The 27346-nt window shown below is 47.1% G+C and overlaps 1 protein-coding gene across 11 annotated transcripts in view; it reads right to left on the bottom strand.

Moving 5' to 3' along the window:
• The window catches only part of WDR20 (WD repeat domain 20), a 66394-nt gene that overhangs the window by 24540 nt on the left and 14508 nt on the right, over positions 1–27346 (bottom strand). Inside the window, exon 2 of one of the 11 annotated variants that reach the window (XR_004286243.1) lies at positions 3800–3940. The exons of 7 other annotated variants lie outside the window; for them this stretch is intronic. Coding sequence is in view for 2 of the 4 variants with exons in the window: in XM_032345336.1 (XP_032201227.1) it covers positions 25763–25847 (85 nt within the window). In the remaining 2 variants the exon portion in view is untranslated. Of the gene's footprint in view, positions 1–2829; positions 2852–3799; positions 3941–25762; positions 25848–27346 lie in introns of those variants that run through there. 3 more of the 11 variants (XM_032345336.1, XM_032345328.1, XM_032345330.1) reach the window with 3 other exon arrangements.

Raw genomic sequence — 27346 nt, 5'->3', positions numbered from 1 at the left:
TGCTCCGGGCTGGGCCCTAGAGGCAGGGAAAAAGAAGCCAGGCTAAGGGACCTCAGCAAATTATTTCAGAGCTAAGAAGGTTATCAGCAAATGTCGGAAGAGCTCAAAATAGACAGTAAAAGACGCTGGCAACTAGAGACAAAACACCAATCTAAAATACGAACAATTACATTATTACATGATCTCTGTATAGCATATAAAACTCTTTGAGAATTTTTTTTTTAAGTTTGCTTAGGGAACTTCCCCCTTGAGAAACATATCTAAAATTATGCATAAAACTATAAAAAATCTATTCAAAGGCAAGCCAAAAATTACAGAGAAAACATGCTAATACAAATTAAATGAGCAAAGGGCATCCAGTTGTTCTCAGAAACACGGGAGGAAGTAAAAGCGCCTGCTTTACCGGTACTGCTTCTAGGGCAGAGCTAACTCACAGAGCCCTTACAGCAACTACACTAGCTCGGCTCTCGGGGTGGTTATTGTACCTCCTGGCCTCCTAATAGGAAAAGATGTCATCTGTAAATAGACCACATGTATTTTAATGCCAACTGAAAGACTACTTTTACTCTTAAATCGTGTAAATATTCTCCAAACACCCTGTTTACTAATCTGCTTAACAACTTCCTTCCCAGACCAGGGCTCTCAAACTGTACCAAGCCACGCCAGCCTGCCGGTCGGCAGCAAGAGTCCATACAGAGACGGAGGAGCGGCACTCGGAAACTGAGGGCAATCAGACGGACAACTTTGCATTGACTCTAATAATAGAAACTTGAATTTGTATTCTACATGTCTTTTTCAGTTTCATTTCCCATTAATATATTTTTTTCAATTTTAGAAAAGTATCAGCCCAGACAGACTGGACATTTTTTTTTTAAGATTTTATTTATTTATTTGTCAGAGAGCACGGGAGCAAGTGCGCAAGAGCAGGAGCAGCTGTGGGAGAAGCAGGCTCCCCGCTGAGCAAAGAATGTTCCATCCCTGATGCACTCGATCCCAGGACCCAGGCACCATGACATGAGCCAAAGGCAGACGCCTAACTGACTGAGCCATCCAGGCACCCCCAGACTGGAAATTTTAACCGGTCATTCAACACTGGTGAGAAGCAGTGTCCCGGGAGGCACCAGAGTAAACCAAGGCCCAGGAAACACTCAGAGTATCTCTTATCTAAGGTCATTCCCCAGCCCCAGCCCCCAGGGGCACCAATCCCGCTATAGCGGCCCAAGTGCTGCCAAGCCACACAGCCCCCACCAACAGCAAGCAGGAATTACTGTGAAGCCCAAGGTGACCGCTAGAGGCGTGCCCACAACTGAGAAACCCGGGGACTCCGCCGCTGGTGCCCGAGCTCTCTGGAGCCCGAGACAGGGCGAGAAAGCCAGGTTGCCAGCGCCCGCCTTCCTTCCCCGCAGGGGAGTCATCTCCGCCCCATCCTGTCCTCTGTCTTCTGCAGCCAATCACCAAGTTCAGTCCCTTTTCCCATGGATGTGCTGCTGCCCTAGTTCTTCCTCCTCTTCCTCCCTTCTTTTGGGGTGGAGCGGTGCCAGCACGGACACTGAGCTCACACACCTTTTAGTAGCAGTAAGGACCGCCTGAGCCAGCCATGCCTCTTCTGCGTGGGCTCCCCAGCGAGGAGGAGAAAGAACCCAGCCTCCGGAGCCCGGCAGGCCTCGGTCCCAACCCTGCCTTTCCTCCGGGTGGCCGGGTGGCCCGGGCACGATGCGCCTCTCCTCTCAGAGAACAACGCGCCCAGCGCGCCTGCCAGGCGGTGGGGAGGCCCACTGAGAACGGACCCACAAAGCACAGGGTGTGCAGACGCACTCGAAGGGCGACAACCTTTGTGACTGCCCCTGTCACATCCCATCTCTCTGGTCAAATGTTTCAGGAGCCTCCTGACTGTGTCACACCGGGGCCTGACGTCGGCCTGTGGAACTCTTGCTGCGCCCAAGCAACTTCACATTCCCAACTCTCACCTCACAGCCCCCCGCAGGGGGCACGGATCCACCTGCCAGCCATCCTCCGAGGAGAAGCCAGAACCGGGAAAGGATTCCGGCCTCCAGGGCCTGGCAACAGCACGCTACAGCTCCTGCCACGCGGTGTCTGCTTGCCCTCCACGCAGCAGTCCTGAGTGGGCTGCAGGCACACAGCCCCCCTCTCGGGCTCCCTCTCTTGGCTGGGCTGGGGCAATTTTACCCAGTGGCTCAGGCCCCACCTCCAACAAGCCTTTTCCCAACCACCGTTCTTTGGGTTGGCTCCTTTATCTCAGTTCTCGAGTCCTTAATTCGTTCCACAAAATTTAGTATTTAATCACTTACATGATTACAGTACTGTTTTATGTCTGTTATCATCAATTATAAGAAAATTACAATGACAATAAAAAATTACAATAAAAACTCCTTTAATGAGAAGAACTTCTTTATTAAATAGTTACCCCTGTATTACCCCACCAAATCAGCGTTTATGTTTCAGCTTTCTGGTGAATTCTGCATAGTTGGGTTACAGACACTTGGGATTTTTTTAATGCATCTGCACCCTAATTATTGCCAGTTAACTGAATTCTTAAGCAGGAATTTACAGCAGAACGTATTTTTTAAAAATCTTACCAATGTTAAGAATTAGATCACATCCGGTTATTCGGCCCCAGTAGAGTGCCCCGTCCGTCACAAGTATTGTCTGTTGAACAAATTAAACTGCAAGTATTCCAATTTTTTCGGGTGAGATTAAGTTGTATATTATGCTCATTCGCTTCTGCATAAGGAGTTACTGATTACAAATAATCTATCAGTGTCTCGTCCTCAGGAGAAAAATTTTAAATTATGGTTTAAAAATTCCTACCATACTTGGGGCGCCTGGGTGGCTCAGTGGATTAAGCCTCTGCCTTCAGCTCGGGTCATGATCTCAGGGTCCTGGGATCGAGCCCCGCATCGGGCTCTCTGCTCAGCGGGGAGCCTGCTTCCTCCTCTCTCTCCGCCTGCCTCTCTGCCTACTTGTGATCTGTCTGTCAAATAAATAAATAAAAATCTTTAAAAAAAAATTCCTACCACAGACACAAGCTGGTTATCAAAATCCTTGATCAACAAGTACAAACAATTTCACGTTTCCCTTTCTTGCACTCAAAGGTCAGTGAAAGCAGCCCCTGATTCCAGCCTCATCTTCCCCCAGCCCCCGCCTGGCGCGCTGGGGAAGCCCAGCGAAAGGGAAGCCCCCACAGGCTCGGCGGGCCTCCTCACTCGGCCGGGGCCTCCGCACTGGCACAGCCTTTAGCGGACCTCAGAGGAGACCTGTGGGCCCGTGCCGGGCGCCCTCCACGGAACCTGCTACCCGAGACTCCCGAGCGCCCAGAAGCACGTGGTGTGACATGGAAACTCTCTCAGAAAGACCTCTTTTGAAAAAAAGCATGTGGGATGATGATGTACGGGGGGGGGGGGGGCAGTGTCAGGAATAAAGCTGCGCTTTATCTTCCCTACATTTCATATTCTCCCTCCCCGTCCAAAAATCACTTCAAAAACCAGTTCCACAGAACTTGCCAGAAAAATGCGTTCCATTTCTACGCACGTTCAACTCATCCCAAACACGATGCCACACTCATCTTCACGAAGCCTTAGGTCACCGTCCCACGTAAAACCTCCAGGGCTCGGCCCTAATACTGGCTGAACCCCTCAGCTCGCACCCACAGGGCTCCCCAGCGTGGACCTCCTCATCCCCTCCCCTTCACACGTTTCCTCCAGAGGCGCTTGTCCACACACAGCCTGGGCGCCTCACACCCTCTTCCCTTTCCTCACACGCCTTCCTCCACTTGGAAAACCTTCCCCGGGCGCCGTCTCCACAGCAGCTCGGCTCACAGCAGCAGAGGTCACGCCTTCCTGCTCTCACCTGACGGTCACCGAGTGCCACACTTACTAGCTGCAGCGCCAACTGGATTCCACATGTCGTGACAGTCCAGCTCCTTTTAAAAACAACCGAGAAATCAGGAGGCCGCTGAGTCACTGCCTGAATGAATCCGTCAAAAGCAGCTGGAGCGGTGGCAGCGACATCAAGGGTCCCGGCGACAGGACCCGCGGGCCACTAGAGAGCGGGCAGCACGCCTTCCGTTAGCATTCCTCTTGCCCACATCTCAGACGACCAAACCAGGAGCCAAAACCGCGCAGGCGAGTACTTCCAGGGCGCGAAGGACCACGCCCTGGGCAAGAAGGGGGACATCTGGAGTCCGACCTGGAGACCGGGGACGCGAGACAAGCCCCGGTACAGAGACCGTCCCGGTTTACCGGGCGGAGACTTTCCACCTAGTCAGGGCTTGGGTCTCCGGTGCGTGCAGGGGCCGAGTCCACAGTCCGGGTCTGGACCACAACTCGCGGGCCGTCCGGGGGGAAAGCCGAAGCCTTCCGAGCCCCGGGCACGACCGAGAACGAGACGGGCCGCTCAGAGCTGAGACACGTTCCCTTCGGACACGAAGGCCAATGTGCTATTCAACCACAGCGCTCACCACCACGGGGAAAAGAACCCGGCTCGGGGGACGGAAATACCGCACAGCGACTGCCAAACATCGCACGCCCGCACCACACACGCAGGCGGGCGGCTCAGCGCTCAGGCCCATCCGCGGGAAGGCCCGACACAGACGCCGACTCTACGGGCCAAGCCACCTGCCCTCAAGCAGCAAGGAAACGGGCTGACTGCGCAGCGCACCCGCACAAGCCGTCTCTCTCGTGGCTTCTTCAGCGACACCCAAAGTATCTGCGTAATTGGCACGAATGGCATTTAAACAGTCTAACACTGATTTAAAAATATATGTCAGGGGGGCGCCTGGGCGAATCAGTGGGTTAAAGCCTCTGCCTTCGGCTCAGGTCATGATCTCAGGGTCCTGGGATTGAGCCCCGCACCGGGCTCTCTGCTCTGCAAGGAGCCTGCTTCCCCCTCTCTCTGCCTGCCTCTCTGCCCGCTTGTGATCTCTGTCAAAAAAATAAATAAATAAAATCTTTAAAAATAAATATATATATGTGTATACATATATATATGTACATGTATATATGTAGTAAGGAATCGGTCAAGTTTGGAATCTCTTATCCCAGTAGGAAAAAAAACATCAATCAATTGTAGAGTTTCAGTGTTTCAAACAGGGCAGAAACCCTTCTGCCTTCTCCACCGCTCGATCCCACCTAACAGAGGGCCTGGCGCAGAAATGCCCTCAGTGATACTGGCGCAGACATGAAACAGCTCTGGAAGTGGCGGGGACGTCCCACAGCCCGCACACAGGAAAGCAAACATGCGATCCTTCCACCGACCAAAATCCTGACGAACCACCAATGCCTTCCTGGGTGCCACCTGTGAAAGGAAACCACCTGCGGCCAGTCCCCGAAGTCACCCTACAGCTCACGAAGCACCTTCGCGCCTTGGTTCTTCGGGCCTCACTGCGAACTCGAGGCCGGAGGACGTCTGCCGCTCGCATTTTATAAATACGAAGACGGACTCAGCGGCCACAAGGAAGCAAGTGCTGGAGCCAGCGGTCCCGAGACCCTGCGCTCCTCCCAGTGCGCCACGCTGCCGCGACAGGAAGCTGACCAGGTGACGTCCGCGGTAGCACCCAGAGCTGAAATCCCATCACTGTGTGACTCCAGCTGCCTACGCTTGCTGAGGGAACAAGTACCCCAGCCCTGCCCTGTGTGCCCCCGACTCCAGTCCTATCTTCTCCATGCATTTACCTCGGCCTGCTTTATTAAAAGGGAGTAACAGGCTAGGGCGCCTGGGGGGCTCAGTGGGGTAAGCCGCTGCCTTCGGCTCAGGTCATGATCTCAGGGTCCTGGGATCAAGCCCCGCATCAGGCTCCCTGCTCAGCGGGGAGCCTGCTTCCTCCTCTCTCTCCGCCTGCCTCAATGCCTACTTGTGACCTCTCTTTGTCAAATAAATAAAATCTTTAAAAAAATAAAAATAAAATGGAGTAACAGGTTAGAGTCCCAAGATTAATGCCTGGCACTTCAAAGGCACTTCAGGAAAGTTAGTTCTCCCCTTTGAAACTGGGATTTCTCCCTGTGCATACGTAAGGATTTGCTGCTTATCACAGACAGGCTTCGACAATTCTCATCACTCATGAACACCTTCGAAGAAACATAAATAAGGAAAAGAGAGAGAATTCTTTCTTCCCTGAATGTCCTGGAGAAGGACAATAGCAGAAGCCAAGTGTAGGGCATGGTTTCCTTTCAATATAATTTTCCAGAACCAGATCGCGCCTTCCCTTCCGTAGCTTCCACTCCACCTCCTCAGACACCTCGCACACGCCTGCCCTAGCACTGGCCTGCCAGACCCCGTCTGGGCACTGAACACAAATCACGGAATGTCACTCGCCAGCATGCTTCTGCGGGGCTCTGGCCCCGGAGCGAGCACCCACCACGCCACCTCTGAGCTCCTCCCGTGTGTGTGTGCTCGGCAGCAGCCGGGACTCCATGCAGGGAGGCAGCAGCGAAGGACACGGAGCCAGACCTCATCAGAACACAGAACACGGGCAAACGAGGTATAGAAGGCGAGGGGCTTCCCCTGCAGGTCATTCCAGAATGGGAAGAGGTGCCCAGTGACAGAAGGCATAAGATATGTTCGGGAACTTTCCCAGCAACACCCTGTGGAACTGCTTACTGTTCTCCGCGGGAGCCGGGGCAGCTGAGCTCTCTGGAACCTTGCTGGGGTGGGGGTGGGGGGGCGTGCTAGGGGACGGGGTGCCGAGGTGGGGGAAGGGGGCTGAGCTGACCGGCCCAGCCCAGCACGGTCAGTACGGACCTGCTCCAACAGGCTTCTACCGCGATCACGAGTCATTTCTCCCCCGACAGTCTGTCACTTAGAAACTGTTCACTATGGAAACGGATTCCTCTTCCCTCCGATCGTTTTTAAAAGCCAAACTTAATAAGCTGCTGCCACCTCCTCACCAACTCTTCACGTTGTTAAGTGGAACCCCAAGTTCAGGCGAGGCCGCTCCCCGCCCCATGAAATACTACGGAGGGCTGTGGCGATGCATCCTGCAGGCGAACGGAGCACTGATTTCCTCATTAAGGAGAAGCCATGAATAAACATTAGATAAATTCAGTTTGCACACATTCTAAGACCAGATCTCATCACATCAAAATGCTGACATATTCAAATGACCTATTTTTTATTAAACCCTCTGTTAACTACGACTAAATATGCATTCCTATTCCTAACGGCATACTAACATCTCACATGGAAGAAAAGGCAAGATGTTTCTATTTCTGCAAAAAATGCTTACTGTGAACTCTTAGAAAATAATTTTTTTAAGTTCGCCCTTAAAGGGGCTTGAGGAAGAATTCTAGGACCTACGAGTGTTTTGACACTGGTGAACTAGGACGGTGCCGAGGCAGCAAGTCCTCCACGCTACAGAACCGCAGACCACTGTCTCCTGACGCGGGGACGGATCCGTGAGCTTCTGCTGCCGGCACAGCACAGAGCCGGTTTTAGATGTTCCGATTCAGGCTGCAGAACAGCTCCCATTCTCAACAGGAAATACCCTAAGTCCCTCATGGGTAGAGTCCCTGTGACTTCCCAGCAATCGTGTCCCTGAGGCCCAGGGAGTGCTGGCGACCTGCCCATGGTCTCACTGAGCTTAGAACTGTGCTTTAAACCACATCGAGCTGCTGTCTTCCCAAGCACTCAACCCAGGCTGCACAGTGAACTACTGAATCCGTAACACATGAAACCTTTTAGTAATTTCTTTTCTAAAAAATTCTCTTTATTTTATTTGCGAGAGAGCACACGCATGTGCTCGGAAGGAGGGAGAGGCAGAGGGAAAAAGAATCGGGAGCAGACACCACACTGAGCGGGGAGCCCAATGCAGGGTCGATCTCACGACTGTGAGATCAGGAGCCGAAAGCAAGAGCTGGATGCTCAATGACCGAGCCACCTGGGCATCCTTGTAACATAAGGAATTTTCTTAAACGGCACTGATGTGTAGCAGTTAATTCTTTACCAAATGACAGCACTCTGGAGCAAGTACATCGCTGTGTTTTCACACAGAAAGCAAGAAAGAATGAGAGAACAGGAAAGTTAGCTTATGCAAAGAAGGGAGATGTACCCCATGGCCAAAATATTCTATTTGGCTAGCCTCTGTAATTCAGAGAGTTCATCTCTTATCCAACCAGAGCTCAGCTGCAGAAAGCAGCCTCAGCAGGACTAGAGCAACAGAGAGCTGACCTGTTCGGAATACGACCCCAGGAGACGCTCTGCCCTCTTCCTCCGCACCGTTCCAGCATCGCTGGAGCCACTCACTTGGCCCTGGAGCCGTTGGTCACTTGTCCTGTGCACCTCATCTCCCCAACTACTCCCAAATTTTAAGGGAATAACTTTTATAGGCCGCCTCAGTAACAGCCACTCAAACATTTTGGATTTTTTTTTTTAAAGATTTTATTTATTTATTTGACAGACAGAAATCACAAGCAGACGAAGAGGCAGGCAGAGAGAGAGAGAGGGAAGCAGGCTCCCTGCTGAGCAGAGAGCCCGACGCGGGCCTCGATCCCAGGACCCCGAGATCATGACCTGAGCCGAAGGCAGCAGCTTAACCCACTGAGCCACCCAGGCGCCCTGGATTTTTTTTTTAAAGATTTTATTTATTGGGGCGTCTGGGTGGCTCAGTGGGTTAAAGCCTCTGCCTTCGGCTCAGGTCGTGGTCCCAGGGTCCTGGGATGGAGCCCCACATAGGGTTCTCTGCTCGGCAGGGAGCCTGCTTCCTCCCCGCCCCCCTCTCTCTGGCTGCCTCTGTCTACTTGTGATCTCTGTCAAAGAAATAAATAAAATCTTTAAAAAAAAAGATTTATTTATTTATTTGACAGACAGAGATCACAAGTAGACAGAGGCAGGCAGAGAGAGAGGGGGAAGCAGGCTCCCTGCCGAGCAGAGAGCCCAATACGGGACTCGATCCCAAGACCCCCGAAATCATGACCTGAGCGGAAGGCAGAGGCTTAATCCACTGAGCCATCCACCCAGGATGGGTTTTTTTCCCCCCAACCAGATGTTTAAAAAGAAAAAAGAAAAAAAGCTTTTCTGGGCACCTGAAATGTACCAGGAGCTGCTATAAGCCTAGGAACGCAACAGTGGCCAGTTTAAAAATGGGGACCAGTAAAACTGGCCACACGGGAATGTGGAGGAGCAAGCCCCACCTCTCAAGCGCAGGAGGACAAGCCCGTTCCGCCTTGCGCAAGGCAATCCCGCAACGCACAGTAAGCCTTCCTTCCTTTAACCACCAATTCAGCTCCCAGGAACGCCTCTTTAGAACTTACTTTTCAAGTTGTAATCTCTAACAGCCCCAAAGTGGCCCAACACAAATGATCAGGAACAGGAAGCGAGCTACGGAACTCAGCGGCCTCTCCATGCAACGCCACTCCTGACATATTTGCACTGAGACAAATATGGACAAACCTTGAAAAATAATCTTGAAAGAAGACAAATATAAAAGAAGCATATGCTAAATAATTCTATTTTTATCGAGCTCAAAAATAAGGAAAACTATCTGTGATGTCAGAAGTGAGGACTGTGGATACCCTTGAAGAGTGTGGGGAAAGGGCCATGGGGAAATTCTGGGAGCCAGGAATGCTTTCCTTAATCTGGGGTTGATTCTACTTTGTCAACAATTAATAGAGCTTTACACTTAAACACATTTCTGTCTGTATGCTATTCTTAAAAAGAAATTTTAATGAGCAAGCACATGTACAAAGGCAGCCAACTGAACTTGGTTTATAATGAAACATTATTAACATCTTGTGTGCTCCAAAAAGGAAACAGGTAAATACATCATGTAGCTATCTAAAATGAAGATACTAACTAGCAAAGAAGGATGTTACATGCCATATTAAGTGGAAAAATGAAACAATAAGAAACAGGATTCTGAAGACAAAGAATTGCAAAGAAACCTTAAAATCATATTCACGCTGTAATCATATTGTTAGTAATATTAGTGTATTGTTTTGAATACTGTTGAATATTGTAGAAGAAAGCAAAAAAGCAAAGTATGAAAGTCATTAGAAGCTGAGATTCTGCACATGAGGAATAAATGAAAAAAAAAACCCAACAAAAAAAGGAATAAATGTAAAATTGTTCATCTTCAATTTGATTAGAAAAGACCAATATGAACTCCTGTGTTTTATTTAAGTGTCCAGTAAGAAGGTATAGAAGCAATGACCAAACAGCAATAGGAACTCCTAACATCTAGACTATGCCTCAAATGATATTTGCCACTTGAAAGTCACCAAGGCTCCTGGAACTTGATACCATGTGTGGAGCAAAAAGTGAACAAGACACATTTGGAACATCTTTTTGTACCTCTGAGCAAGAAAGCTATCAAAGACTCAAGGGGCAAAGCAGAGGGGCTACCATAAAGCAAAGATGGGACGTATAATACTAAAATGAGGAGTGCCTGGCTGGCTGAGTCAGTAGGGCACGCAACTCTTGACCTCGGGGCTGTAAGTTCAAGCCCCATGCTGCGAGACTACTTGGGGGAATAAAGAATAAACATCAAATAATATTACAGAATTTTCTCGGAATAAAGAATCTGAGCTCATACTGATATCAAGAAATGGAGAAAAGGAAGCTCTTCTTTACAGTACAGTAACACCTAGTAAGTGTAGGAAGAAAGAGTAATGGAGTTTTAAAATCACCATTTACAACCATCACAATAACACAGTAATAACTGATTCAGCCAAAGTCATCAATGAATGCTAAAACTGAAGATTTCTTAAGCAACAGGCTACTTACAAAGTCTCAAAGTGCTCCCCCACATATTACATCTCAATTACGAAGAGAAAAATGGAACCTTACAACAGAGTAATTTAGTAAATACAACTTTAATCAAGGTTAACATGAATTTGCCCACTAATAATGGGGCAAATCAGCATTGAGCGCCTCTTGACGTGCTGCCCTGGGATGGACACTTCAATTCCGTGTATTCCGCCAAAAGGCAGACCATGAATCCATCATGGAAAAAAAATCAGACAAACTCAACTTGAAAGGTATTCTACAAAATAACTGGTCTGAAGTCTGAAATATGTCTAGATAATGGAAACAAAGAAAAGGCCAAGGAACAGTTCTACACGGAACAAGACTGAAGAGCTTGCCATGCGTGAACTTGGACAGGACCCAAACCAGGGAAAATGGCTTATAAAGGACAGCACTAGGGTGACTGGTGACTGTTGATTAGGTGAGTGGGATGCATCCATGCTGTATTTCTGATTTTGATAAATGTACTGTGGCTGTGTAAGTGAAAATTCTTCTCAGGAAACAGGAATTGAATTTTATATGCATAAATGGGCATGCTATCTACAAACTAGTCTCAAATGATACATATTATACATGCGCACGCGCACACACGCACACACACGGGGTGGGGAAGGGAGCATACAAATAGTAAAACAAATGGGCAAATGAGCAATAATTAGTCTGGATGACAGGTATAAAAGGAGTTCTTTGTACTACGCTTGTCACTTTTCTGTAAGTGTGAAATTACAGCAAAGTAATTTTTACAAAAGAGAGACTTAAGAGGCATGTACACTAAAAGCAGTGTGTGGTCCTTGTTTGGAAATATATGTGAGTGAGCCAACTACACAACATTTATTTGTGGTCGTGATTACCTGAATCTACATACTGCAGACTGTACAGACAAACGGTACAGAACACACAGTACATCTGAAACTGCTAAAATTCGAACGAGCTCTGTGGACAGCCAAGGTCAACATACCAGCTTTGACACTGTACTATGGTCACGCACAACAGTACCACCCGGAAACCGGGTAAAGGGTACATGAGACCTCCATGTGCATTTTGAAACTTCCCATAAATCTATAATGATTTCAAATTAAAATGTTAAAAATAAGTAATAAAAATATCCTATGAATCAAGAAACTATAAAGAATAGTTATGAATCTGTCAAAGAACAATGTTCAAATGTAAGTATTTTACGTGTGAAAATGTGGTTTTTATTTCTCAGAAGAGTCCATGTATTATAGAAAAAATAGACACGATACACTGTTTGGCATCTGCCTTAAAAATAATGCAGTCAGGGTGACAGAATCGACTGCAGGAGACTGGCCACATGCTGGTAAGCAGCAAGGCTGGGAGACAGGTGTGCAGAATTCGATGACGCCATCCTCTCAACTCTTCTGTAAGCTGGAAATTTTCCATAATTAAAAAGTATGACTCCTTTTAGAGTATACATTTAATTAGGTGTATATATTTGCAAAGAAAATAATTTGAAAATACATTTATCAAACTACTAAATGTGGTTATTAAAGAGTTGGGGGCAGTATTTAGGCGATCATTTTTTGGCCTACCTTAATTTCTTTTTTTTTTTTTTAAGATTTTATTTATTTGACAGACAGAGATCACAAGTAGGCAGAGAGGCAGGCAGAGAGAGAGGAGGAATCAGGCTCCCCTCAGAGCAGAGAGCAGAGAGAGGATGCTGGTATCATAACCTGAGCCGAAGGCAGAGGCTTTAACCCACTGAGCCACCCAGGCGCCCCAGCCTACCTTAATTTCTAACTCTTCACCAGTAATTATATATTATTCGTGTAATCTCTTTTTTTAAAAAGATTTACTTATTTATTTGACAGAGATCACAAGTAGGCAGAGAGGCAGTCAGAGAGGGGGTGAAGCAGACTCCCCACTGAGTAGAGAGTGGGGGCTTGATGCGGGACTCGATCCCAGGACCCCGAGATCATGACCCGAGCTGAAGGCAGCGGCTTAACCCACTGAGCCACCCAGGCGCCCCTATTTGTGTAATTTCTTCAAAAGAAAAAAAAAACACAGGCCAAAAAACCACTAAAACTGTTTTGAAATTATTCTAAGTACCTTAAAAAGCATGTCATGGCCTAGCATAAGGTCACAGAAAAATCTGTGCCTTATAAACAGTAAAATTCACCATAAAAGAAATCTTACTGTTACATCAAGTAAATGCATGAACAGGATGATATATCACCAGGATATATTTGAACTAGCCAAATCATGAGTTTCACGCCAATTAGGACCGCTGGAGTCTGTTATGAATGTTTCTGTGGCACCAGTGATGTCACTCAATGGATGAGAAAGGACAGGGAAATTCTTTAAAGGAGCCAACCATTCAGAGGACAAATAAGCAGGCCACGGCTGGTTCTGCTGTTCCACTCTTCAAACAGCACTACAGCATTACAAGGGCTCACTGTGTGTCCCTAATTTGCTACAGTGGCAAATAAAGATAATTTGTCCCAGTCCTCTTTGCAAAATCCAATCTCTTCCAAGTTTATCACCTAATTTTTCTTCTAATGTAGATTTCCAAATTGAATCCCCATCTTTTTCTCACAAGAACTGAACTTGAGAATTCACAATTCACCATCAATCCCATGCTCTTCTAGAGATTCCAGGAAAACTCAATCCTAAATTATCCTCAATCCCGAAGAAAGAGCTAAAAAAGTAACACGGTGAAATGTGTTTTTCTGAATTCAGAATATTTAGCATTTAAAAATGTTTTTAGCATTTAAAAGGAAAATATTTAACATTGTAAAATATTTTAGCATTTAAAAGTTAAAATCTCTGAGGCCTGAATTAAAACTGTTAGGCTCAATAGGGACAGTATTGTATTCATAGTGTCAATGAGGACAGTGCTGTATTTTAAATGTAGGTTAGCAGGCCAACCAGCTTGGAACTGATTAAGAAGCTCCACACCCAGGGCTGAAATCGACCCTAACCCAAAAGTTAACACTTGGCAAGGACTGCACTTCTGCTTCACTCCACTTATCATTCATTACCTCACGTAATCAAGTACATAATTAAAAATGTACAACTAGCAGCTTAAAAAGTTAAATATAAAGCTATCCACGAAGAAATGGATTGAAGAATCAGTATTTCCTAGTGTGAATAATTTTCTAACATCCCTATGTACAACCGTCTCATACAAGGTAGATAACCCAAGTCTCATTCCCTTGGAATTGGAAGACAAACAGAGCTAAAAGTGGAGCTTTTTAAAAAGCCACATTTGCTCTCAAGATGCTGCAACTTAAGACCAAAGATGCAAGGTGCCTAAAATCATACAACCAATTCACACAGGAGCTAAACTTGGAGCTCTGGTCCTATTCCCCAGGAAACTCGGGAAAGCACAGAGTAACCTAACCTAGCCCAAAGCCCTCACTCTGTCTCCTATGCTTCTACCTGTGGCATTCATGCCTGTAAGTAGCTGTCAGAACCCGAAAATCTAGTATTTATTAGAAATGCAAAGACTCTGCAAAACTCATTCAGCTTAGCATAAACCCAGCGACGCTGATTTAGCTGGCACAAAGTTCACAGGTAAGTTCGAACGGCTGCCAGCCTTTTCTTGGCTGAGAAGGGAGTAGCTCGCTCCTTGATTAATTCAGAGTTTTCAGGCTGGCTGTGTCCTGAAAGCCCAGGCCAAAACCCACTCCCACAGCTCGTTCCAAACCTCCTGACTGCTTTCCGGAAAGTCTGCCCTCTGCGGCAGAGCCAAATGCCCACTCACAAAGTGCGGGCTAGCAGAGATGCATGCCAATACAAAAAGGATGGCAGGAAGGGGCAGCAGTTTGAAGCGAGGCTGCCCAGATGCTGGAAGCTAAGAAATGCACGCCAGCGGCTCAACTTGATGATGCGTGAGATCCTGACAAAGGCTGAGCCTCCAAACACCAGCCGGTCCAGTCTCCAGGGTGGGAACGGAAAGATCTGCCTCTGCTCCACGCTGACTACACTGCCTAAATCTGTGTTTAAATCTGAAGACACACACGACGGCGTAACACTTCCCAATGTCGGACTGTCTACAGCAGGTCCCAGTACTACACCGTTCTCAGAAGTCCTCCGACCTCAAGGCACCTACCGGAAGGTCGGGCAGCGAGAATCCACCGAACACTCAAGGACGCAGAGGAGGAGGAGCACCGCAAAGCACAGAGAGGAGCCGCGCCCGGCCCCGGGGACCTGGTATTCAAGCCCAGCAGCGGCCAGGCCCCGGCCACACTGCGGGACACACTTCTCCCTGAGTCCCCGGCAAGGAGCTCAGTTATTTAACATTTTAAAAGGACCCGAATTATTTCTCTGCGTGAACTCACACGCCCAGCCCATCCTCCACACAGGTCCTAACCCAAGGTTAGGTTGCTGGTTTTTGGCAAAAACGTTGAGTAGGCGAGCATATCAGAAGTGTAAAGTAAAACACTGCAGAGAAAGTCTGGTTGAAAACCTACTTTACACTTCGAGGGGCGTGCAGAGCACAGACTACGGAGCCCTGGGTCTTAGACATTCCCAGCCGGGTGAGCTTAGACGAGTAACTTGCCTTTCCACGCTCCTGCTTCCACAAAATAGGAAAGAAAGGACAATGCAGTAGTTCTCCCCGGTGCAGTGTCCGAGCACTAGGAGTGACAGGATTAGGTTAGAGGGGCCCGCCACAAGCTACTTAGGTAAGCACACACTATTGTCAGCTATTATCATCCTTTAGTTAAATAACATCAATTTACACTTGCTAAACGCATTCAAACCAGGGTACACCGAGTTAACATGGAAAAAAGCGTGGGATTCCTCAGAGGCATTTTATTTTATCTTATTTTAAAGATTTTATTTATTTATTTATTTGACAGACAGAGGTCACAAGTAGGCAGAGGCAGGCAGAGAGAGAGAAGGAAGCAGGAGCCCGATGAGATGTCACACGGGCTTGATCCCAGGACCCTGAGATCATGACCTGAGCTGAAGGCAGAGGCTTTAACCCTCTCTCTCCCTGCCTGCCTCCCTGCCTCCCTGTGATCTCTCTCTGTCAAATAAAATCTTTAAAAAAAAAAAAAAATCTTAAAAAAAAAAAGAACACAATGAGGGAAATCCAGAAATGTGGGTATTACAATCATTCGTTCTGCGACACAGTCCCGGCACTCTGAGAGGATTTCCTGACAGCTCCCCTGCGCGCTCCCCAGCTGCGGAGTCTTGGCAGGGCCCTCCCTCCTCAGAGCCTCCCCTCTCTTCTCAGTGGGAAACACCACCACCTATTTGACAAAGCAAGTGAGGGTGAGACATGTGCGAAAGCACCTGGTTACGTGCCCCACAGAGTAGGTGCTCAATAAACGGCAGCCGTGACGACACAGTACTCAGTGACTGTGACTGTACCCTACACAGCAGGCAGCGCGCGCTCGGGGTGTTCGCTGCAAGGAGAGCCTTGAATCAGATCCCATAAAGCAGTGGCTCTCAAACTGCAGCACGGCGGAGCGACTCCGACTCGGGGCCAGCCCCAGCACTCCCGAGTCGGCGCCCCCCCACCCAGTCTGCATCCCCCCAAGCAGAGAAGAGGAGCTGCAGTGGCAGGACCCGGCGGCAGGCCTCGGGTAAGAGAACCACTGCTCACCATGCAGACAGAAGGCAGAGGAGCCTGGCGGTTTTGGTGCCTGTGAGACACGCCTAGGCCATGGTATAGTCAAACAAAAAGGTAGGAAATGGTCCTTGAAAGAAAATCAAGCCAGAGAAAGAGACACAAGAAGTGTGCAGGGACAAGGTGTCAGCTTGGCCAGTGAGTATCTATGTGGGAGAAACTGAACACAAGAGCTGACAGATTTTTTTTTTAAGATTTATTTATTTGAGAGACACCGAGAGCACAAGAGGGAGAGGGAGAGAGAGAATCACAGGCAGCCTCTACATTGAGTGCGTAGTGCGACACACGGCTCCTCTCAGGACCCTGAGGTCATGACCGGAGCCAAACCAAGAGCCGGACACTTAACCGACGGTACCACCCAGGCACTCCAAGACCAGCCAGATTCTTTTTTCTTTTTTTTTTTTTAAAGATTTTATTTATTTATTTGACAGACAGAGAGATCACAAGTAGGCAGAGAGGCAGGCAGAGAGAGAGGAGGAAGCAGGGAAGCAGGCTCCCCGCTGAGCAGAGAGCCGGATGCGGGGCTCCACCCCAGGACCCTGGGATCATGACCCAAGCCAAAGGCAGAGGCTTTAACCCACTGAGCCACCCAGGCGCCCTGACCGACCAGATTCTGAAGAAGGCATTCGTGGGCTAACTTTCTTACTAGGCTCTGCTTGGAGTCAGTGGTTTGGGTCAAGTGAGCCGTCACAACTCTTGGCAAAGGTAACCACGTGAAAACGGCACCTGCAAGCGGGGACACGGGACAGCAGGTGGGGCCAGGCTGGATGACGTGGAACTGGGAGGAAGAAAACAGAACGGCAGGCCCATCACCGACTGCAGAGCCGGTGACCCCAGAGCGCGCTTTCTCACGGGAACTGAGCCCTTCAGAACTCTCTCACTTCACAAGGTGGTGGCCCACAGAAGGGGTCTACTAGGTGTAAGAAACAGATACAAGAATCAAGCCCACCGGAGCCCACTATTTATTACTCTGGTGTCACCAGGCATTCAGCAAGGGAGCAAAGAGATCTCAAACATGATTCACTCAATGAGAGAGAAAATCTTATACTGCAAAGTTATTAAATGAGCTCCCTAAGCACGGTGCACGTTAATTATCACTGCATATATTATTACTACCTGATCAATTTCTATTTACCAGCTGAAAAGTCTACAAAAACAATGCTCGCTGAATAGCCTATATCCCAGTCACTACTTTTAGGCCAACAGTGTTAAGGTACAGATAGCCATGACTTCTAATGGAAAAACACACAAAAGAAATACAGGGCATCATGGCCCAGTGGTCTATATCACTCAAAGTTCAGCAGAAAACTGCCAACAGATTATTTTCCATAAAGAACAGAAGAGATCAGGAAATCCTAAGATTGTTCCAGGAAAGAAACAAACAAACAAAAAAAGGTGGTTGAAACCCCATTCCATATCTTACACCAGAATAAATTTCAGCAATATCAAAGAGACATCAAATGTCAACAATGAAACCTCAGAAGTGTAAGAGGAAACAATGAGGATCTCTAAAAATAAAATTAGGGGGGTTAACCGTGACCCAAACCCATAGCCGTAAGAGAACAGACTAATACATTTGTCTATGAAAACAAAAATAATTCTACCTAAGAAAAACCTCCATGAGCAAAATCAGAACACAACTGACAAATGGAACCAAAGGCTTCCACTCCAATCACTAACTATGGGCTAATTTACATAAAAGGACCAAAATCCTAGTTGAAAAATGGATACAGGTCATGGACAACTCACAGAAAAGAAAATGCATACACCTGAAACTATTGTAGCATCATATGTAAACTATACTTCAATTAAAAAAGATACAAGTTAGGGGTGCTTGGGTGGCTCAGTCCGTTACGCGGTTGCCTTTGGCTCGGGTCGGGATCCCAGGGTCCTGGGATAGAGTCCCACATTGGGCTCCTTGCTCAGCAGGAAGCCTGCTTCTCACCCTTCCTCTGACCCTGCTCATGTGTGCAGTCTCTCTCTCTCTCTCTTTCCTCCCCACTCTGTCAAATAAAATCTTTTTTTTTTAAGATTTTATTTATTTGACAGAGATCACAAGTAGGCAGAGAGGCAGACAGAGAGAGAGAGAGGAGGAAGCAGGCTCCCCACTAAGCAGAGAGCCCAACGCGGGGCTCGATCCCAGGACCCTGGGATCACGACCTGAGCCGAAGGCAGAGGCTTTAACCCACTGAGCCACCCAGGCGCCCCTAAATAAATAAAAAAGGTATAAGTTAGGCAAGCAGAAAAAAAATACAAATGTCTCAAGTATATGAGATGATGGTTAATTCCCAGTACAAGAAACATAAAACTCAGTGTTATACTTTCTCATCCGTCAGATTGGTAAAGATCAAATAATAATATGTTGTGCCAGAAGTATTAATCCGTGCAACATGTGGAAGCAATGTGATTATGTCTATCAAAATTACAAATGCACATGTCCTTTGACCCAGCAATTCCACTCAGAAATTTACTCCCCAGATGTACCAGCAACACAGCAAAACGATGTATGTACAAGGTCATTTGCTGCAGTACAAGTTGTAATAGCTAAAGACTGAAAACAACTTCAATGTCCGTCCAAGGGGGAAGTATTGTACGTTCTTACAATGGGACATTGTGCAGTTATTAACAAAATAAAGATGCTCTTTACACACTGACAAAAAATAATCTTCAAACCAAAACAAGGTGCAGAAACCATGCAGGTGCTAAAATCTGCATTTTTTTTTAAAGGAGAGAGGAATATATCTCTGGTTTTTTATACAGAACCATAGGCCAGCTCTGGAAATGTACACAAGAACTTCACACTGGCTACTTCTAAGGAGGGGAAGAGGGTGGCTAAGGGAACAGGCTAAAAGAGACTTCACTGCAGGCCCTTTGAATTTTGAACCATGCAAATATATTACTTATTCTAAAAATAAAACATGCCTCTGAAACTAATAATATACTATATGTTAATTAATCAAATTTAAAATAAAAAAGGAAACCTCTCCCCCCCCAAAATAAAATAAAATATGCCTGGGGGGCACCTGGCTGGTTCGGTAGGTAGAACATGTGATTCTTGATTTCAGGGTTGTGAGTTCAAGCCCCAAAATGGGCATGGAGCCTACTCTAAAAATAAAATAATAAAAAATAATAATAATAAATACGCCTATGAGAAGTCATAACACCTACATCCTAAATAAAGATTTTTCAAACTGAGTGACTTGAAATAACAAATTTCTTTCACTATCAACTCAGTCAAAATGTACTGAGTTCTACCAAATGTGCCAAGCACTGTTTCAGGTACTGGGTTTCAGCAATGAAGATAGTAAATCCCTCCTCTTTTGGTTTCAGACGGCAGATGGTGAGTAAACAAGTAATTAAACGAGTATCAGAGAGTGGTAAAGACTGGGAAGAATGATCCAGTCAGGAAAGGGAGTCGGAGACTGAGGGCAGAAGGGTGACTTTGTGCATTTCTGAGTACACTAACAGAAAGCTTCTTTGACAGGGTCGATTTGGGCAGAGTGTGAAGAAGTGAGGAGTCGGCTCTGCGGCCGGCCAGGGAAAGGATTCCAGTCAAAGGAAAGTACCAGTGAGGGTCGTGAGGGTCACTGGGCTCCTCTTCACCAAACAGAATGGAGGGAGTAAGGCAGAGTGTGGCAGCAAATCACACCGGGGGGCTGGGAGAAGGCAGGCACCATAGCCGAATCATAAATTTAGATCTTGTTCTAAGTGACATGAGAAAGCACGGAAAAACATGATCTGACCTATCTTGTTTTAAACAGCATGCTGGCTGCCACCAGAAGAGACTATAAGAGGAAAAGACAGAAGCAGGGAGTCCGCTTGGAAACCACTCTAGCAATAACCCAAGTGAGCGATGCTTCCTTACACTGGGGAGGTACTAGTGGAAGTGGGAAGTGATGATTCCGGATATATTTTAAGACAGAGCCAAAAGCCTTTACTGAAGGTGTGGAAGTACACTGGGGGAAAAAAAAGTCACTGGTGACTCCAATTTAGCCCAAGCAACTTTCTACAGTGACCTCACAGGTTCATTTAAAAAAAAAAGTCACACCTCCATACACAGTTCAAATACTGTAAAATAGGTTATAAACACCATGAACAAAAAGCAACGCTTATCTGCATTCCAAATCAGGAAGCTACAGGAGATTTTAAAGTTGAAAAAGAATCCATACCTGGGTTCATTCTCTAAATACTTAATGAGCATCTACCCTGCAGAGACCTAAATTAAGCTTAAAATATGTAACAGAGCACCAAAAAATTGCTGGCAGAAAAAATAACAAAATATTAACAGCTGCCAGATAGGAGATTTTTTCCTTCTCTAAATTTTCTAAATATTCTACCATAAACATACCCTACTTTGAACTGTAGAGGGAAAAAACTTTCCTTTTCAATGCCACCAATGAGACAAATTCCTACATGGCAAACTTATTAGTAATAAAAGAAAAGTTGTATTATTTTTTAATGTATTTTTAAAATTTTATTTAAGTAGGGCACCTGGGTGGTTCAGTGCGTTAAGCCTCTGCCTTCGGCTCAGGTCACGATCTCAGGATCCTGGGATCGAGTCCCGCATCAGGCTCTCTGCTTGGCAGGGAGCCCGCTTCTTCCTCTCTCTCTCTCTGTCTCTCTGCCTACTTGTGATCCCTCTCTATCAAATAAAAAAATAAAATAAAATAAAATAAAATTTATTTAAGTAATCTCCTTAGCCAACATGAGGTTTGAACTCACAAACCCCAAGATCAAGAGTCACATGCTCTACTGACCAAGCCAGCCCAGGTGCCCCTCTGTGAAAACTTTTTTTTTTTTTTTTAAGATGTATCCATTTCCGAGAGAGCACGCGGGCGTGCGCGCACACGTGAGCCAGGGGAGGCAGAGAGTGCTGGAGCAGACCCCCACTGAGTAAGGAGCCCAGCAGGTGGTGGTGACCACAGACAGCACCGACCTGGGGCTCGATGCGGGGCTTGCCCTCACAACCCTGAGACCCCAACCTGAGCTGAAATCAAGAGCCAGCCACTTAACCGACTGTGCCACCCAGATGTCCCTAAGAACACTTTTAAGACTGAAGAGACGTCGATGGTCTCCCACGCCTCCACGGGCTGCCGGCATACGGTAAGGCACGCGTGGGAGAAGAGGGACGGAGGAAAGAGTCGGGGAGGGACAGGGCACGCACAGGAGCTTGTTACTGCAGATGCGTTCTCTCACTCAGCAACTGATTCATTTAAAAATATTTAACCAAATACCAACCACCACAAGATGACATGCTCACCATACTAATCTTCCCACTATCGATAAACGACAAGCCATTTCCGTATTATCCATTCATTCGCGTATTCACAGTGACCGTAAGGGCACCCAAACCAGCAGCCAGACACGGGAGCTCGGCAATGAACCGGGTAAAATCGGCCCTCCTGAGCGGGCAATCTAGTTTAGGTGCGGGGGTGAGGAGGGACATTAAATTTCAAATTCCAATTCCGTTATTTTTACTGGGATATGTGCTGGAGAGAGGAGGTGGCAGAGGGGAAGAGAAGACCTGACCTAGTCCGGGGGTCGGGGTAAGAGGCTCGGACAAAAGCTGACAGAGAAGCGAAGATGTGCGGGAGTAGGGACTCGACGGGTGAAGGGCGGGCAGTGGCGGAACCTTCCAGACAAGGGAAGCAGCACTGGAGACGCGGCGGCAGGAAGGGTGCGGAGTCTGGTCAGAGGCGTGCGATGAAGGCGGCAGGGCAGACAGACACAGCGAGGGAAAGTAAGCCCGGCCAGGCCGCGGCAGCCGCTTCGCTCTCCACGTTGAAAGCAACTCAGACCGCTGAAAGAGTGGAGGCCGGGGGACCATCAGATTCACTTTTTAAAGACCACAAGTTACAGGGCACAGCAGAGGGCCAGTCAGAGACCTGCCAGCTACCAGGGGATCCCGTGAGGGCAGTGAAGATCTACTTCAGAGATAAAATCAACTGGGATTCCTGGGGGACCCCACTGGCTCAGCCAGAAGAGAATGGGACTCTTGATCTCTGGGGTCATGAGTTCGAGCCCCAAGTTGGATTGTAGAGATTACTAAAAAAAATAAACTTAAAAAAAAAAAATCAACCGAGATCCCTGACAGAGGGAAAGTAGGTAGGGGAGAGACGGAGTGAAAGGAAGAGTCACAATAAAATAAATAGAATAAATAAAAAGAAATCACTTAAAAGAACCAAAAAGACACCCTGAAAACAAAAACTACACATGTAAGTTGAAAATAAGGAATAGCGGGGCGCCTGGGTGGCTCAGTGGGTTAAGCCTCTGCCTTCAGCTCAGGTCATGGTCTCAGGGTCCTGGGATTGAGCCCCGCATCAGGCTCTCTGCTCGGTGGGGAGCCTGCTTCCTCCTCTCTCTCTGCCTGCCTCTCTGCTGCTTGTGATCTCTGTCAAATAAATGAATAAAATCTTTAAAAAAAAAAAAAAAAAAAAAAGAATAGACAGGCACCTGGGTGGCTCAGTCGGTTAAAGCCTCTGCCTTTGGCTTGGGTCATGATCTCAAGGTCCTGGGATCGAGCCCATATGGGGCTCTCTGCTCAGCAAGGAGCCTGCTTCCTCCTCTCTCTCTGCCTGCCTCTCTGCCTACTTGTAACCTCTGTCTGCCAAATAAATAAATAAAATCTTTAAAAAAAAAAAAAAAAGAAAAGAAAAGAAGGAATAGAAAGACATTCCATGCAAATACTAGCAAAAATAAACTGATTTCCCATCCTCAAAACAGAATTTTGAGGAAATTAGACATGATCAAGAGTTTATATGCCAACACAAAAAACAATCTACAAAGATTCACAATTCTGAATTTAACACAGAGCAATAAGTGACAGACACTTGCCAGGTTCCGAATGACAGCAAGATACTTGTCACACCTATCAGAAACTGATAAATAACGCAGATGGACAACGTGAACAGCATTAAAACCCCGAACACACACACACACACAGATATGTCATCGCGAGCCTCACAGAAAATATACAGTCTTTAAAAAACAAAACAAAACACACTCTTGGGGGCTCCTGGGTGGCTCAATGGGTTAAGCCTCTGCCTTTAGCTCAGGTCATGATCCCAGGGTCCTGGGATGGAGCTCCGCATCGGGCTCTCTGCTTAGCAAGGAGCCTGTTTCCCCCTCTCTCTCTACCTACTTGTGATCTTTCTCTCTCTCTGTCAAATAAATAAATAAAATCTTAAAAAAAAGAAAAACCCACACACACTTTTTTATTAAAAACCTTTTTTAATTTTATTTATTTATTTGACAGACACAGATCACAGGTAGGCAGAGAGGCAGGCAGAGAGAGAGGAAGGGAAGCAGGCTCCCCACTGAGTAGAGCGCCCGATGTGGGACCCAATCCCAGGACCCTGAGACCATGACCTGAGCTGAAGGCAGAGGCTTTAACCCACTGAGCCACCCAGGTGCCCCAAAAAACTTTTTTTTTTTTTTTTTAAGAGAAAGAAGGAGAGCACATGCGCACACATGTGCAGGATTCGAGGGAGGGGCAGAAGGAGAGAATCTTCAAGAAGACTGCCCACTGAGCAGGGAGCCTGATGCAGCTCAGCCCCATGACCCTGAGACAAAACTAAGAGTCAGACGTTTAACTGACCAAGCCGCCAGGCACTCTGAGAATATATTCTTCTAAAAACACACGGAAGAAAAAATTAAAAATTAAAACACACGGAAGATGTTAACTGGATCACAAAGAAAGGTCTTATCGCATTTCAAATAGCTAATATCAAAAAACATATTCTCTGAACATACAATGAAAATAAGTTGATCAATAACAAAATTAAATACTACAAATGGAAAAAAAACCTAGTTAGAAATTCAAGTGTAAAAAGGGAATAAAAGTGGAAATAACAAAATATTTAGATCTTGGTATTACCACATATCTAACATACAGAAGATTGCTAAAGTAATCCTTAGAAGAAATTCTACAGCTTTGGACACACCATTTAAAAAAAAAAAGAAAAAAAAAAAGAAGGGGGGCGCCTGGGTGATTTAGTCCATCAAGTGTCTGCCTCTGGCTTAGGTCATGATCCCGGGGTCCTGGGATCGAGCCCCACATTGCGGGGTGGGGGGTGTCCCTGCTCAGAGGGAAGACTGCTTCTCCCTCTTCCTCTCCCCCTACGTGTGTTCCCTCTCTCGCTGTGTCTCTGTCAAATAAATAAATAAAATCTTTAAAAATGGGGGGGCCTGAAAACTTATGTTGTCAATTCACAGAGCTAGAAAAACAGTAAACCTAAAAAAAAAAACCCAGAATGGAAACAAAGATTACAACAGACATTAAGCAGAAAACCAACAGTAGCTGATTCTTTGAAACAACATTTTAACTGAGGAACTCTTGCAAGTCTGTTCAAGAAACATTTAAAGTAAGAATGAGAAGGTGAAGCCCAGCGGGTGACGGAGCCCAGCAGCTGCCGAGAAGCCCCGAGCAGGCCGCAGCTCTGCAGAGCGGGGGGAGCCCAGCGCCAGCCTGAGGATGCCCACGTCCACCATCACAGACACATGCTCTGGACAGCAAAAGGCAACGGGAGCAGGAAAAGGCGCTGGCAAAAGTCACCATCAGGAAGTAAGTTCTGAGGCTGACAGTGACAGAGATGGAGCACCTGCACTGTATGTTTCAACTGCCCTCCCAACTGGCCTCACGCTTTTCAGGGACTATCCGCTGGATTAATGTACTGCGGTAAAGAACTTTTCCTTGGGGGAGGGGGGGGAGGGGGAAAGGCATAAACAGTCTTAGAAAACAGAGTGACTTACAATAGGAGAAAGGAAAAGGGAACAGAGCCGGGTTCCAGATGAGGTGGGGTGGGAGGAACTGGCAAAGAGGAGCAAACGCTGAACAGAGAGGGGTGGCCCAGAAAGGCCGAAAGTCCGGATGAAAGAGTCACCTCGAAGAGACGATGATCAGCCGTGTCAGGGCTGCTGAACAGCGGGCAAGGAAACCACAGACTGCAAGGTGTCTGTAGATTGGGCAGCAGGAAGCTGAGTACCCAGTATCCCGGAGAAATTAGAAGGGTCGGAGCCAAGGTCACATTGGAGCAGAAGGACAAACTTTTCTATCTGAATTCTCCATTTTGGAGCTGAAGCCGATTCAGCGGCTGCTAAGACCCAGAGCGTCACTCTGGGACTCAGTGCCAGGGGTGGAGGTCACTGGGGGTGGACATGGAAGCCAAGACACCAAGGAGCTCAGGTCCCTCCAGGGTCCTGCGGCAGACATAAAACCCCCCACGGTGACAGCAGAACCGGAGTGGGAAGCAAGGCTGTGCGGCAGGTACTGAAGGCTTCAATGACCAGAGGGGGTCATAAGTCAGGATAAGGCCATAATTAAGAGAGAAAAGCAGATGAGTCTGAAGAAGCTCCGAAGGAACCCGAGGGGGAGGGGCCAACGGACCTACATCTAGTCAGCGCACTCACCTGGAGCACAGCAGTTGGGACTCTGCCCTTCCAGCTCCACCTGCACCCCACTTTCTGAGCAATCAGGGAAACGCACACTGCGGCTCTGTAGAAGAAATCCCTGAGCATAATTCCCACCATGCTTTAATTAGCTTAGTTAACACTGCCCTCAGTCTTGCTAGCCACATGCACACCTATTCCAAAATCCAGACGAAAGGCAAGTGCAATGTCAGGAATTGTGTCGTTCCCATAATTAAGCAGGAAGAAGTAAAAGGACTTGAAGGGACAGTGTGAGCAATTTCGTCCAGGACACAGGACAAGGAAAATGTAGCTTCCAAACCAAGATGATGAAGACACCAAGCCACTGCCTCCTCCTGGGTTAGCCCAGAAGAACAGCATAAGATTCAAGGCTGTGACTAATTTCTAACAGTCTCTCAACGAAAGCAAAAGAGGTTGGCAACCCTGCCTCTGTGAGCTTTGGTAATAAGAACGACCATATCTGCCTTGTGACAGGGATTTTGAAAGATCATCTAATTTACTCAAGTAAATCCAGAGCACTATAATCTCAACCAATTCATTCATTTAAAATCGACACAATGTGCTTATTATGTACAGGCACTGTGATGGATACGGACGAATAAGATGGTTTCTGCCCTCAAGATTTCAGTCTAGTGGGGGAGACAGAAAGATCCAAACAAAAAATTCCAAACTGTGTGAAAAAGTGAACAGTAGTCAAACAGCAACATCGAAGGAAAGAGGGTCTGTAACCCATGCAGGAGCACAACGCAGCCAAGTGCTCCTCCAGCTACACCGTGTGATCTTCCCGTGAGTTAAAGGTAAAAACTGTAGGGCACCTGGGTAGCTCAGTCCTTAACCATCAGCTCAAGGTCACGACCCTGGGGTCCTGGGACTGAGCCCCACATCAGGCTCCCTGCTCATCAGGAAGCCTGTTTTTCCCTCTCCTTCTCTCCCTGCTCTTGGTTCCCTCTCTCGCTGTCTTGGTCAGGTAAATAAATAAAATCTTTTTTTTTTTTTTTTTAAAGAAAAAAAAAGGGGGGGGAACTGTTACATCTGGATTCCTCATACCTCAGCCAGCGCAAGACCTTCTGTGTAGTTTGCATCTCTTGATATAGATCTATTCTCCCGTCTGCTATGTCTGCTATTTACTCACACGGCAGGTCCAGAGCGGGCTCCTGGGCAATCGGGGTATTAGATAATCCAATGTCCTTGCTAAAGGTCAATCAGTATATATTTCCCCTTGCTAAAAGCCACAGGAATGGGCTGCTAATCCAATTTGGGGCAACAGGTCAAAGAAAGGTTTGCTGAGGGCTTCAACAATCTTTCTTCAAACAATCTTTCTTATTCTTCTGAGAAAATGTCTAGAAGTGCTGTTCATTTGCATCCTGGATACAGGCTCTTATTCTGGACCATGTGTTACAGAAATGTGAATCTAGACCTCCTCCACCATTTTGCCACTTAGGCCAGGCTGACATTCAGTGGAAAGCAGAACCAAACAAATATCAGCAAAACTGAGGGGATGCCACAATCAAACCATGCCTGAAGCCCACTTTACCTCTGGAACATTCAAGAAGCCAATGCATCCCC

This window comes from Mustela erminea, chromosome 5 (genome assembly GCF_009829155.1).
Source record: "Mustela erminea isolate mMusErm1 chromosome 5, mMusErm1.Pri, whole genome shotgun sequence".
Taxonomy (NCBI): Eukaryota; Metazoa; Chordata; class Mammalia; order Carnivora; family Mustelidae; genus Mustela; species Mustela erminea.
Note: the sequence above shows the minus strand (reverse complement) of the source record. Positions and strands in the feature narration are given on the sequence as shown.